This window comes from Cyprinus carpio, chromosome A3, assembly GCF_018340385.1.
Source record: "Cyprinus carpio isolate SPL01 chromosome A3, ASM1834038v1, whole genome shotgun sequence".
Lineage (NCBI taxonomy): Eukaryota > Metazoa > Chordata > Actinopteri > Cypriniformes > Cyprinidae > Cyprinus > Cyprinus carpio.
In genome coordinates, this window is record NC_056574.1 from 21237551 (window position 1) to 21252576 (window position 15026).

Here is a 15026-nt window from a genome sequence, read left to right on the forward strand (position 1 = left end):
TGAAAATAATTAAACAAATAAATGTTTTAATTAGAATAAATGTCTCAAAATAAATAAACTTTGAAATTTGTGTTATTTTTTTTAATTTAAATTTGTTATGCTAATAATATAATTTATAAAGGGAAAAATACTAAATATCTAACTTTTGGACCAGACTGTATACTACATGGTGCCAGCCTCAAGAGAATTTAGTATATGGTTTATGATACAGTGAAGACTAAAGGTGCTCTTGTCCTGAGTTTTGTCATATTTTTTTGCAGGATGGGGCGAGATGACAAATTGCCATTCAAAACCTGAGCCCTCATGGGGAGAGCCAGCCACCCCTGCAGCAAGTGTGGACAATGGCACTTCAGCATGGGGTAAACCCTCAGGTGGCTGTGGCAGCTGGGGTGATAATGGCCCTGAGGTCTATGGTCGAGGCAGTGGACCTCCTGGAACTGCCCCCTGCAAACCTGGTTAGTTTTATGAATGTACATTTATTTATTCATTTGAATAAAAATAATTTTTAGTTGCTTTAACTGATTTAAAAAAGATCACATGCAATTATTCAGATGCAGTTGATTTGAGTTGGAAATTAATGTTGGTCAGGTGGTCGTTATCAGAGCTTTGAAATGTGTAACAACAGGGCCCCCTGTTGTTATAAATAATGCACTACAGGATTATATGTTTTGGTATCTCAGTAAGGACAAATTAGTTATTTATATTGATTGTGAACATAACCAGTAGCAAATGTTAATCTGTGCTTCTACTCTGGACACATTCAGTAATCTGTCTTTTTGTTCCTCCAGCCCCCAAATCTATGCAAGATGGCTGGGGTGGTGGAGAGGACATGGGCCTGTCTGCAGGGCAGTGGGAGCAGGATGAGAGTGACATGTGGAATAGCACTGCATCTCAAGAGAGCAATTCCTCCTGCAGCTCCTGGGGTAACCCACCCAAAAAGGGCCCACCAAAGGTAAAAAAAATAAATAAAAAAAAAACCTACATAAATTGAATGTAGGTGTCATTACATGCTGCAAATACAGCTCATCTGTTTTTCTTTAAAGGGAAAAGTCCCAAACAAACAGGATGATATTTGGATAATGAATCGTCTTATCAAGCAGCTGACTGACATGGGCTTCCCTGTGAGTACTACTTATCTTTCATAAAATAGCATTTCTCCCTCTGTATATTTTACAGTTGTCCCTGGGATTACTTTAGCGATACTGACTGGCTAATTGTACATTATCCTTATAGTTATTAAAATATCCAGTTGCAAATGTATTAAAATATTAAAATTAATATTTGCAATAAGTATTCATCCAAATGGTTAATATATGTTGTTTATTGTGTGTTTGTGTTTGCCTTTGCAGAGAGACCCTGCAGAAGAGGCTCTCAAGAGCAACAACATGAACTTGGATCAGGCCATGAGTAGGTGTTATATCGGGAAAATTTCATCTTTTCATTCTTTGCTAGAATATTGTATTCAAATGTCATTTGTGTGGTAGGTGCCCTGTTGGAGAAGAAGACCGAACTAGATAAACGGGGGATGGGAATCTCTGATTATAACAACGGCCTAGTCAATAAACCAATGGGCTGCAGGCCTTCAGTCATCTCCAAAGAATCCTCCTCAGATCGTCCCCCCTTCTTGGACAAGGTATGTACTTTTCACAATTAAAAATCAGCACATTATAATTATAATTATTGCATCTGAAAGAGACTTCACATTGTGCTGGATTTTGTTTGTCTTAGCTATTTATTTTGTCATTTGCTCATTAGGATGCTGGGCTAGCAGATGATGCCCAAACCTCACCGTTTATGCCTTCTCCGAGCCTGAAGCTCCCATTGGGTAGTGCTGCACTCCCTGGCCAGAGCCTTGGAGTTGCAATACAAACCTTGAACAACAGACAGGTGGGTCTGTGAGGATCTATTTTGTATTTCAGCATTGTGTTAATCATTGTCCACCTGGCTGTCAAGATACTGATATCTTTATTGCCCAATGTTAAACTGATTTAGAATGAGTTGTTTTGTGTGTTTGTGTAGATGCAGAGTGGAGTGTTTGGTAGTAGCGGAGCAGCACAAGCCCGGGCCCTGCAGCAGCAGCCTCCTCCCCAGCCGTCAGTGCCACCTCTCAACTCGTCCCAGCCTAGTCTACGTGCTCAAGTGCCTCAGTTTTTCAGCCCTCAGGTGTGCAAACAGACATAGATGCATGTCGTTTAGCACCTTATTTTGACACTGACTTCATTTTGTGACACATAGTTTTTCACCACTTGATGAAATCATGCTGAAGTCTGACCGTTTTGTTCGCTGACAGGTTCAAGCACAGCTTTTGCAGTTTGCAGCAAAAAACATTGGTCTCAACCCTGCACTTTTAACCTCACCAATAAACCCTCAGCATATGACCCTGTTGAACCAACTTTATCAGCTGCAACTGGTAAGTGCCAATCTTTCGACATCTTATTGATCTGGAATTAAAGAATATGTTTTGATTTTTGTTGTTGGTTTTTTTTTTGTCAAAAATCTTAAATTTCACTCCTAAATTCTCATTGTAATGAAAGCTTGTCATTTTGATCTTGCAGGCGTACCAGCGTTTACAAATTCAGCAGCAGATGTTGCAGGCACAGCGCAGTGTTTCTGGCCCCATCCGACAGCAAGAGCAGCAAGTGAGCGGTTCCTTCCCACAGCTAGTGTCACCCCGATACCATTAAAACCTCACAACCCTCAATAACTGATTTGTTTGTTTTAAATTCTAACGTGACTTTTAAATCTCAAACTTCTATAAATGATCTGTGTTCACAAGCATGTCTTCTCACAGGTTGCACGTACAATCAATAACATGCAGCAACAGATCCAGCAGCACCAGCGGCAGCTGGCTCAGGCTCTGCTGATGAAACAACAGCAGCAGCAGCCACCCACCTTACACCCGGGTTTGCATCCCAGTGCAGGCAAATCAGCTCTGGACACATTTCCAACCCACCCCCAGGTCTCCAGCCTCTCTGTTTCCGACCTTCAGACCAAAGAGCCGCAGTCTTCTACAAACTCCTTTTCACCCTACACTATTTGTGAGTTACTAGCACTCTCTGTTATTGTATCCTTTCTGTTCAGACTAATGAAGATCTAAATATTCTTCTATACACTGTTCCCACAGTCCTAGTAAACCTGGAATTGCCACAGAATTTTGAAAGTCTTGAAAAAAGTCATGTGCATTTCTTTAGTGGATATTTTGTTTATATTTTTTTTCTAGTCCATTCTAAAATGTATAATCAGCTAGATATTGCTCTTTGGTGCAGATAAGCTGTTGGCATAGTGATTCTCAATTTGTGAGCAAATCTTCTTTTCAATGAGTCAGTCAAACTGGTTCACAAATGAACCCAAAAGATTCACTGGAAAATATGTCTGAATCATAATGATTTTTAAAAGCCCTTATTCAGTAACAAATAATTCGAAAAGTCATGGGAATTTTTGGGAAGCTATTTTCTCTCTTAGTCCAGTTCACCCTAAATTCAACCTGATTCTTGCATGTGTGCTTATCTGTAGCTGGATTGAACCCTAACATGAATGTAAACTGCATGGAAGTGGGTGGCCTGTCCATTAAGGACTCTCCTCAGCCTCAGTCACGCCTGTCACAGTGGACACACCCAAACTCCATGGAGAACCTCTCTGGCTGCTCCTCTCCAATGGAGCCCAACTTCAGCAAGCATGGTACACATTATTATTATTAAAGATACCAGTATGCATATTGTGAATATGTGGTAGTGTTCATTTTGTTAACGAAAACTATGACGAAAAATGTTTTTTTTTTTCCTGACGAAAATGAGATGATGACGAGATGATGATAAGGTCATTAAACGATAACTGAGACTAAATGAACATGCAATATCAAGACAAGACTAAAATGTAGTTAAAAGAACAAAAACTTTACCAAAACCTTTTTATTTTTGTTGAAAAAAGTGGAGCCAAAACATTTCAGACTGCTGTACAATACTCTTATTACTCGAGCGTTCATGTTTGTGGTTGCCATATATCAAGAGCTCAAATCCCCCAATCAGAGCTTTTCTGTTAAACGGATATGTTCTCTGCCCGGCTTTTTGCTTTATGCAATCTGGCAACCATTCACATGCGCTCTCTCGGTGGAGGCGCCGTGATCTGAAAACATGAACATGCAGTACTGTAGAAGTAAGCTGGAGTTCAGCGATCTCCATTTGAGGTATTCTGCTTAAATGAAAGTCATTCAGCCAGTCTGTGTTCTGTCATGGATCTCGACTGCATTGTTTGTTATAGTGGTTGCTGATTGTAATGTTACTTACGTAACCTCTGTGCGGCAATGAGTCTTTTTGCCATCGTTTTAAGAGAATAACATTAATGCAATTTGGAATTACTGGAATTACTATCAGGAATTTCTCTGTTATAATATTAGAGAGTAGGTTTTTGTTACACCAGTTTTTATAACGTAGACAGAGTGAGTGTATATCTAAAGTATTTGCTGTTTATTTAGCCTCTAATTAATATCCTGTTATAAATCTGTACACTAATGTTAGATGAGGTAAAAAAAAAAAAAAAAACAACTTATGAAAAAAAAAAAAAATACATTTCCCAAATGACAACAATCATTGCAATTAAAATTGAGCAAAATAATATATATTTTTAAATATATTTATTATACAGTAAGACGAAAATATGACGAAAATGTGTAAGTTTCCACTGACTAAAACTAGACTTAAATTAGACATTTAGGCCCCGTTTCATAGACAGGGCTTAGCCTAAACCAGGATTAGGCCATAGTTCAATTGGGACATTTAAGTAATTTTTATAAACATGCCTTAGAAAAAAGCATTACTGGTGTGCATCTTAAGACAAAACAAAGGCACTGACATGTTTTAAGATCAGTCAGTGCAAGTTTCTTTCAGTTGATTTACATTTTAGTCTAGGACTAGGCTTGAAGGGATACTCCAACCCAAAATGTAAATTTTGTCATTAATCACTTACCCCCATGTCGTTCCAAACCCATAAAAGCTTTGTTTTCTTCGGAACACAATTTAAGATATTTTGGATGGAAACAAGGAGTCTTGAGACTGTCCCATAGACTGACAAATAAATAACAGTGTCAAGGTCCAGGAAAGTATGAAAAGCATCGTCAGAATAGTCCATCTGCCATCATTGATTCAACCGTAACGTTATGAAATGACAAGAATACTTTTTGTACGCAAAGAAAACAAAATTAATGACTTTATTCAACAATTCCTCGCCTCTGTGTCTCTCCAAATCAGCGTTGCGCCATTTTGACAAATCTGAGCAGTACGCAGATGGCGTATGCTCTTCTGTTTTATCCACGCCACAAGGATATGTTTTTTTATGTGTATTTACACTTTGGTTTAAAAGGAAACAGCGCATCGGCGCAGCGCGCCTGACACAGAAGAGCGTACTACTCAAAATTTCCAAAATGGCGCTACGCTGATTTGGATAGACGGAGGAGAGGAATTGTTGAATAAAGTCTTTATTTTTGTTTTCTTCACGTACAAAAAGAAGTATTGTCGTCGCTTCATAACGTTACAGTTGAATCACTGATGGCAGATGGACTATTCTGACGATGCTTTTCATACTTTCCTGGACCATGACAGTGTATTTTATTTGGCAGTCTATGGGACAGTCTCAAGACTCCCTGTTTTCATCCAAAATATCTTAAATTGTGTTCCGAAGATGAACGAAGCTTTTACGGGTTTGGAATGACATGAGGGGAAGTGAATAATGACAAAATTTTCATTTTGTGGTGGAGTAACCCTCTAAGCTATGTCGACTAAAATTTGACTAAAACTAAAACAGGACAAGTTGACTAAATATGATAAAAAAAAATAAAGTTACATTTGACACAAGACTAAGACTAAATTAAAAATAGCTGACAAAATTAACACTTATATGTGGCATAGAAGTTAATATCAGGCTTGATACTGATGATATTCCATATCACCAATATTACACAGGTGCCATCTCTGCAGGCCCCAGTCTGGGTCCCCCAAGTAAACCCACACTGGATGACTCCTATAATCCCTACAATCTGATTCCCAGCTCCGAGTCTCCTGCCAGCCCCCTGGCACCACATGATAGCTGGGGTCAGGGAAAGAACACAAATGACAAGATCTCCAATGGGACCAATGTCAGCTGGCCTCCAGGTGACTAACTGGCCTCTCTAAAATCTCTTTGGACTAGAAGGATTATGAAAGCATTAAACAGATTTCAAATTGTTTGGATATTTTTGGACAGTTAGGTCACCCTTCTAAACTACCGAATGTCATTACACTAGATTAAAACCCACATTAAACATTAAACCATGTAGCATCTGGAAAAAAATTATTAATTTTTCAAAATGACTTTTAAGGGACTTTTAGTTGTCCAGCAGAATAACTACAGGCGTAGTTCACAACATTAACTATGGACATAATCCACTGTTTGACAAACTAACGATGGAAAATCATAAAATAATGAAATATTTTCTTTTTTGAATATATATATTAAAATAATTTTTCTATTATTTTACATATTTGTTTTTAATAAATGCTATTGATTGGATCAGGGTTTTGCAGGATTTAAAAACATTTTTAAATCATAAAAAATGTTAATTAAAATGAATAATTTTAATATAAAAACAATCCAAATGAAAACGTTATTAAAAAAGCTGAAATTTATTAGTTTACCTGCATGCCATGTGATCATTAACTGACATCAGAGAACCGTGAACTGACAAATATGTTGTTAAATTATTAAAATATTAACTTAAAATCTAAATGGGGTTTTAAGTAAATATTGTAGGTAAATATTTTGGAATATGACAGTTACAGCTAATGAAACAGTTTTGGAATCCCTAGATTGGATAAATGTTATATAATGCAAAGACAATCTTACATTTTTAAGTGTACCAAATATTATGTGTATGTATTAATAAACAATGTGTCATTGCTTGATCTGATTGGTACAAAATCCCTCAGAGTTTTGTCCAGGAGTGCCCTGGAAAGGACTGCAGAATATTGACCCTGAGACTGACCCCAATGTGACCCCAGGGAGTGTTCCCAGTGGGCCCACCATCAATACCAACATTCAGGACGTGAACCGCTACCTGCTAAGAGACAGGAGTGGAGGTAAAAAAAAACAAAAAAAAACCATCTACCAGTGAAGTTTCTGTCCGATGACACTGAAAGCACAAAGCCTGAATAAATCCCATAACACCATGTCTAGTTAAATATTTTTATATATTCTGAATAAAAGGTATTGCGTATTGCGGTACTGTTTTTATTTAGAATGTCTAAATGTTTTTCACATAATACAACCACTAAGATTGTCGTTGGTATTTTCTTTTCTTTGTATTTTCTACGTACGTTATTTTTCTGATTTCAACTTTGAATTATTGCCTGCTTTGTTCGGGACATATCGTAGGTTCCACCCCAACTTCCTCACAGGGTGAGGCTCTGCCTCCCTCCAGCGATTGGCCAGTCACTAGCTCTTTCAGTCTGTCCTCCCAAGAGGCAGCCAGCACAGGTACAACTCCCAGAATCCCCTTCCTGCCCTCAGTCCTGCTCATCAAACTCTTTTCCTACCACTTACTGTTCGACCTAGCATGGGGCCCTAAAACGGTGGTCGCATTCCTGTATATCTAGAGCATCCAACTCCAGTGTGGCTCTTTCCCCTGTAGAGAGTTCTATCCTGCCTACATTCATCTGTACATCCCCTCAGTGGTGTTAGTCGCGCACTATCCCTTTGTGCAGCATGGTCACCAGCTATCTGTGATTTTTGTGAGGTGGAAGTGCTGAGAAGGCACTCTTTAATTCGTGAGACATGAACTCTTACAATATAACACATGGGCCTGTTTGCGGTGGCACCTCAGTGACTGTGACTGCTGTGAGAACACCTTTCATCACTTAGTATGTCTAATTCTGGGGCGCACAGAATTTGAAGCAGGAAGTAAGATGTCAGTAAGATGCATACTCTTTCAGAGTTTCCTCCTCTGCTCTTTTTCACACATTTACATCTCTGATCTACAGGGAAGCTGTCTGACATGAAATCCACTTGGTCTCCGGGGCCCATCTCGCACACCCAGGCTTCTCTCTCTCATGAGCTTTGGAAAGTCCCACAAGGACCCCGGAACACAACAGCTCCCACACGGCCGCCCCCAGGCCTGACCAACACCAAGCCCTCGTCCACATGGGGCGGAAACACCCTGGGCCTGGTGGCTGGCTGGAGCAGCTCCTACTCTTCAGGTGTGTGCATAAAAGTTGCAGTTTAAAACCAGAACTGCCACGGGGTAAAACTTTTTTTTTTTTTTACGTTTTTCAAATGTACATAACAGATTTTCATTGACTTTTACTAAAGTTGTGTAATTTACAATCCCCTGATGTTAAAAATTGTTAAGACAAAACCAGAACAAAAAATGGGGCATTTATTCCTATAAGCGCCAGCGGGTCAGATTGACCCTCTATACAATGCCTGTATTTTCGCGCTGTCATTTTCGCACCACTTATGTTTTTAACATTTTACATTGCTAGGCAATGCCTTTCACTCACTGAATTAGCGGTTATCTGTTTCATAAATAAAGACAAAATGAGTAAAAGAATGCAATTTATGGATACCGAAGAGGTATTAGAAGCACCAAATGCCATGAGTGGTGGAGAGTCTGATGATGGGGAGATAAGTGATGCGTCCTGGGTCGGCTCAGCATCTGACAACGATCCAGATATCATATTTAGATGTTTTAGCCTACCCATAAATGTTCAAACTTTTTTTTTTTGAAAAAAAAATCTGATCTATGATGTATTGAATAAAACCTATTTTTTTTTATTTCCTGAAGCTTTGTTGTTCTCTAATTCAAATTATAAATGATATAACTAAACAAATTGATAATTAATTAGGTAAAGCTATGCACTTGAATTTGTCATCGCATCATACATCCTATGCAGTGTGGTGAATTTTTGCTCATTATTCTATTTTACTAAATTAAATAACATCTTAATATATTGATTAATATTGATTAACACAGTATTATAATATTACACTACCCAAATATGTATTTATTTCCTTCTTATTCTCGTTGTCAGTGCAGGCTTGTTTAGGTTATTGACCGTTATGAAAAGTGATTAGTGTAGCCTACACAAAAAAAGCCTTGACCATAGAACAACAGGACAAAAATATAGTTGATTTCTAGACATAATCATTTCATGACTCTAGACACTTCTTTATGAAGACAGTGGCATAATACAGTGAAATAATATGTTATTTAGCAATATCAAAACAGTAGTCATGTGCATGGGTAAAATTAACCTGCTGGCAGTTTTAGGCATACAACGACCCCTGGCGTTTCCCAGGCGGATGTGTGTTTGTGCAGCTATTCTCAGGCAAAGGTGTGGGTGTACTGAAACAGCAGTTGAAATGTCAGTTGATTCTTTTATGTGGGTGTAAAAGCTAGTCAAAATGTGGGGGTGAGGATTGGAACTCTGAGCGAACGTACTGTTTTGTGGTCACGCATATGTCGCGTGTTAGTCAACATTCCCACACTGTTGCTTGATAACACTTTCATGACATTTAACTAAAGCGCAATTGTTTGCCAGACTGTTTTGTATAAAAATGTGATGTTGAAATTTAACATAGTTATTTTCCATACAATCATAGTGAAGGGTGATCGAGGTTGTCAAGCATCATGGCAGAAAAGGATGAACCAATATTAAAATTGTGCCCAATACCGATGAGCTGTTCAGGTTTAGGACAATACTAAACTTAATACTATTTTGTCTAAATGGGAATTATATTTTGATAAAAACAAATGTTTAAAGAGGTGACCTTACACATATGAAACAATTTGAAAAGCTTTGGGTCCGGTATTTCATGCTCACCAAGACTGCATTTCTTTTATCAAAAATACAGTAAAGACAGTAGCATTGCAAAATGTTATTGAAGTTTAAAATAACATTTTATTTCAATATATTTTAAAATTTATTCCTGTGATTGCAAAATTACATTTTCGCTCCAGTCTCCAGTGTTAAATTATTTGGTGAATAGTTTAAAAGAACATTTATTTGTAATAAAAATCTTTTGTAGCATTACAAATGTCTTAAATGTCACTTTTAATAAATTTCATTCAAACTTATTAATAAAATAATTATTTTAAAAATATATTTTTGAACAGTAGTGCACATGGTACTTTAATGCTTAGACTATGTTGTAATAATGGACTATCTTATAAAAGTTTATCAAAGCATTAAAGAATTCTTTCTCTCTCTAAGTAGGTACCACGTGGAGTACAGATAGCTCCAGCAGGAGCACTAGCTGGCTGGTTCTGAGAAACCTCACACCACAGGTATCCTTGTGGCTACTGATATGTTCACTCACTTAACATTTCTTGGTTAATCATGTGCAGTGTTATACGACCCTCTTTGTTTTCTGTGACATTTAGATTGATGGTTCAACACTGCGGACACTGTGCATGCAACACGGCCCGCTCATCACATTCCATCTCAACCTGACGCAGGGCAATGCTGTGGTGCGCTACAGTTCTAAAGAAGAGGCTGCCAAAGCCCAGAAGTCCCTACACATGTACGTTGAATGTTTTACCGCTGTTGTCTTTTTATAGAATAAATCTTCGCTATATCATCACAGTCTTCCGTTCTCTTTCTCTAAATACCTGCTTTCCAGGTGTGTTCTGGGAAACACCACTATACTGGCAGAGTTTGCTGGAGAAGACGAGGTGAACCGCTTCTTTGCACAGGGTCAGTCCCTTACGCCCACCACCAGCTGGCAGGCCAACCCCGGCACCAATCAGACACGGCTGGGGGGCGGAGGGACGGCGGCCACACACCCCATCGGCCACTGGAACAGCAGCGGTCTTGGAGGAGGAGGAGCGAGCGGGACAGGGTCCGGCGGGAAGGCGAGCAACGAGCTGCTGTGGGGGGGTGTACCACAGTACTCCAGCCTGTGGGGGCCGCCCAACGCCGAGGACGGCCGAGTGGTGGGCAGCCCCACCCCAATCAATACGCTGCTCCCTGGAGACCTGCTGAGCGGAGAGTCCATGTGAGAGCGCCAAGCGCTCAAACCCCCTAAACCGCAGCGAAATATGAAACTTAACGAGCAAAAACCAAGCAAATCATTTTGGCGATAATCAACGTCAGTGGAACTGTGAAAAACCAAGAGACAGTCGGCTGAGGCCACACTTGCATAGAGGCTGCTGACGTTCTTCCTCTACTTTTTTGTTTTTGTTTTGTTTTGTGTCTCTTCATCTGTGTTATTTTGATCATTAGGCTTGGGTTACAGTATTCTAAAGACTTCTTATGAAGAACCGTGACTAAAAGAGAAGTGAACCTTTACCAAGACTTATCTCTAATAACTGAAACCAGTGTGAAAGTGTATTTTACTACAGACCGATGAGACAAGCTGCCATTTTTTAAAATTCCTCTGGCACGAGCACATCCTGTCAGCCCAATCACAACATATCGTCCTGTCCCCGAAGAAACGTGCGTCATTCCAAACTGACTTCCCCTACTTCCTGTCTTTTAGACTGGATCCATGGCTTTTTTCAGTTGTCCTTTGGATCGTATGGATTAATTAACAGCACTAAACTTTAGCCTTAACTGCTGATCAGTCCCACTCCATTTGTACTCTGAAGAAACTCATCTTGAGAATTGCACATTTTCTCATTTCTGAGCCAGGACTGTCATGGTTTCGATTTCAGCCGCAGCGTACGCGCATTCGTCCTTCCTGTTTCCCTCGGTTGCCATCTGTCCTCATAACTCTCGAAAGGACGGACAGATATGTGACCCTTCTGCACATTTGAGGCTTTTATTCTTAAGCTGAGAGGACACGTGGACAGCTGAGGAATATATTAACCACTGCTCACGAAAAACTGTACAGGAAACACTTTTTCAGATGGACTACTTTTTCCTCTTTCATTTTCCTAAACAACCTCGGTCTCTCTCTCTCTCAAAAAAAACTAAAACATGAGCCCTCATTGTCGTTCGTCTGAAGTGCAATATATGCCACAGACTCTTCCGTCCATCTTTACATAGTGCTTTTTTGCCGGTGAAACGGTAGGAGCTCGCCTGGGGACGGGGGGGGAATCAAAGACTTGTCTCCTGCCATGGGGATGGGGACGGGGAAGGGGACGGGGGGGGAATCAAAGACTTGTCTCCTGCCATGTCCACCAAGTGTGGGACTGAACAGAAGAGGACTCTCTCAGTGTGTAAGCCCACGGTGATGAAACATTCACAAGCACTTCCTCTACACACACAAGGACAAGTGTGACTACGGGGCAACAGGGGCTTCAAACCAAATAAGAGGTGTTTCTTGTAACCCAGTAGACAAAGTGCATTTTTTTTCGTTGTTGTTGTATTTGGTACAAAAGTATGGAACAAAGAAGGCGTGGTTTCTTCATAGCACTTAGCAAGAGCGTCAAGCTCCGACTTCAATGCCAACAAATTACACATGGACTTGTGAAACTGACAAAAAGCAATCTACCGAACTTCTCCTCCATGCTCCTTTTTGAACTCTAAACGGATTTTGCCGTTTCCTTCCTTCTTCGTCTTCGTCCTTCCACAGTCTTTCAACTTTGAAGTCAGACATTTCGAAAAATGGTAGCAAAATGAAAGGATGTCTGATGAGGAAAAAAACAACAACACCGCAACAAGACTGAAGCGTTCACGTGTTTTTGTTTTCTTTAAATGATATATATCAAAGTAAATATCACTGTTACAGTACTCCAAAATCATTAGCCTTTTTGTCTGGAGATGCTAGACGTGTTGTAATGTTTCTAATGGATTCTGCGGGGCCCCCTGCCCTGGCGGCCCCGCCTACCTGTATGATAAGTGTGGCCATTGAGTGCCTATCTGCTGTGGCGCCTCAGGTGCCCACACTCTGACTTTTGACCCGCTGTGCCAGGCCGGCGCACCAGATGCCAGAACGGACCCGCCTGGGGCCGGAGCAGTGGCTCCTTCAGACCTGGCCAATCAGTACGTACTACTACTGCGCCAGCACTCGACCTCGTCTCAACTTCACTCTCATAGACTCTCTTTCTCCCTCTCATGCAAAGATCACTTTAGCTGGAAGTGGACAGGTTCGTTTTATGTACTTTTTACAATCGATTGGGTTTTTCCCTTCTGGAATTGCCAGTGTTTTTTTGTTTTGTTGGTTTTTTTGGTCAACATTGCTGTTGTTATCGTCGTTGCTGTTGTTGATGTTATATCGTTATTTTACGCTTTTTCGTTTTTCGATTTGTGTGTGTCAATGCAGTGGTCTCTATGGTAGCTGCTCTCACCAGCCCCTCTTGCTGCACATATGCAGAAACACTCTGATTAAGAGGCACACCTCAGCGTAAACGGCGGCGATTGATACAGAATCACTCGTAGTGACGGAAATGGGTTGTTTCAAGGACGGAGCGCACGTAGTGGCAAAAACGAAGAGTAAGGTCGATGGTGCTCAGTTTGTCTTCTGCCTCTCCTCTGCACTTTCCTCCGCTCCGATGGGCCACACACTCACACTGGTGCTTACGACAAAGGGCAGGCAGAGTACACTACTTTACCTGGTCGCCACTTCTCACAGTAATAAAAGCAAATGATAACGGAGACTCGGTTCTCCACTTCTATGCAAAGACCGACCGAGAGGTGCAGTTCACGGCCTTCAATCTGTAGTTCTCTCCAAGCCCACTCTTCAGCTAACCAGGTGATTGTGAGAAGGCAGCTTCCTTACAGTGTGGCCTAAAGTAAGAAACGGGCCCGCTTTGTTTGAACTGGTGACCAGGCCCTCACTGTTTACTCTCTGAATGATTTCTTACATTGTGTACATGCAGTCTCAGGGCAGCCTCAGAGAGCCCCCAAACTGTTTTATCATTACAAGGAGGGTGTTGTTGCATTATCCAATGTGGCTTTAAAGATGCTAAATGGGTGGGCGAGTGGACTCGGAAAACCTAATGTAACTATTCTCGATCATAGATTTAACCTAGTCGTGAATCTGTCAGAGTGGAACTTCTTATTTCTTGAAATTTGTTTTAATGTTTGGTTTTGTAAAGAGCACATGGAGATGGAGAGGTAGAATGCAGGTTGGCACCAAGACAGACGGGTAGCACCTTGTCCCGGGTCTCAAATATGTACGTCTGGGAGGACTGCTGACAATTAAACAGGGAATCCAGAATGTTTACATCCACTCTATATCTTTAAACCAAAAAAACTTTTTTAATAATTATGAAAACTATAAAAATAATTATTTTTATAATTATTATTAAAAAAACTTAAAAATGAAAACTCTAATCCCTTAAAGCACTCTTTAACGAACTGAATCTCCCTACAGATGATTGATGTGGCAGACAGATGACTCTGGGGTTGCTGTATTGATGGTATTAAATTCTGTCCTGACCCGATAGTATGGGAATGGTGCAGATCATTTTTTATTTTATTTTCATTTTTTTTTAAACAGGTCCAGGTCCATAAATGGACCTATTGTATCAGGAGGCCTGGGTTACATGCCAGCTGATACCAAGTCTTAAAAGGGGAAAATACCTTTTTTTCACACTCGAGTGACACTAGCAACAATCACTATTGCCTGTTTTTGAAGATATATATTTTTAACTGCCTTTTGTCTAAGCTGTACTCGAGACCATGAAAAACAAACGTCCAAACCGTGTTTAAAATCCAGAGGATTGCCTGGCAGACTAGCTAGCTAGCCAACAAGTGCCCACTGTGTCCTCCACTGTGGGCATATACTTATCTATAGGACTAATGTTCCCCAGCTCAGATGCAACTTTGTTTAGATAAGAAGGCTGCTTCGATACAAAATCACAGGGCCTGGGTGGAGAGAAGCTCTAAGAAACACGAATCCTCTTTCTTAGGGTCCTGGCTAGAATATGCACATGCTGGTTGATATACATGTACAACTGAAATCCTGTGTATGTATGTAACTGGTTACCTTTCTGTTTATTTACCTTTACTTTGGTTTTCAGGCCCGAGTAACCCCGTTTCCTTCTCTCCATAAATTTACCTAGATGATAAAAAGCATAAACATATCAAAATTATACAAATTAAAAAAACACA

The 15026-nt window shown here is 40.1% G+C and overlaps 1 protein-coding gene across 10 annotated transcripts in view; it reads left to right on the plus strand.

Moving 5' to 3' along the window:
- Positions 1-12082, plus strand: part of tnrc6c1 (trinucleotide repeat containing adaptor 6C1) — a 57115-nt gene extending 45033 nt beyond the window's left edge. For 7 of the 10 annotated variants that reach the window (XM_042723021.1, XM_042723018.1, XM_042723026.1 and 4 more), the window contains 18 exons: positions 261-455; positions 789-952; positions 1044-1121; positions 1350-1407; positions 1485-1633; positions 1756-1887; positions 2020-2163; positions 2291-2410; positions 2556-2639; positions 2792-3038; positions 3514-3678; positions 5955-6143; positions 6957-7106; positions 7402-7503; positions 8007-8222; positions 10239-10312; positions 10409-10548; positions 10648-12082. In XM_042723021.1, coding sequence (XP_042578955.1) covers positions 261-455; positions 789-952; positions 1044-1121; positions 1350-1407; positions 1485-1633; positions 1756-1887; positions 2020-2163; positions 2291-2410; positions 2556-2639; positions 2792-3038; positions 3514-3678; positions 5955-6143; positions 6957-7106; positions 7402-7503; positions 8007-8222; positions 10239-10312; positions 10409-10548; positions 10648-11026 — 2786 coding nt within the window. In that variant the 3' untranslated portion in view covers positions 11027-12082. The remainder of the gene's footprint in view (positions 1-260; positions 456-788; positions 953-1043; positions 1122-1349; positions 1408-1484; positions 1634-1755; positions 1888-2019; positions 2164-2290; positions 2411-2555; positions 2640-2791; positions 3039-3513; positions 3679-5954; positions 6144-6956; positions 7107-7401; positions 7504-8006; positions 8223-10238; positions 10313-10408; positions 10549-10647) is intronic. The other 3 variants (XM_042723028.1, XM_042723030.1, XM_042723033.1) reach the window with 3 other exon arrangements.
- The last annotated feature ends 2944 nt before the right edge of the window (positions 12083-15026 follow it).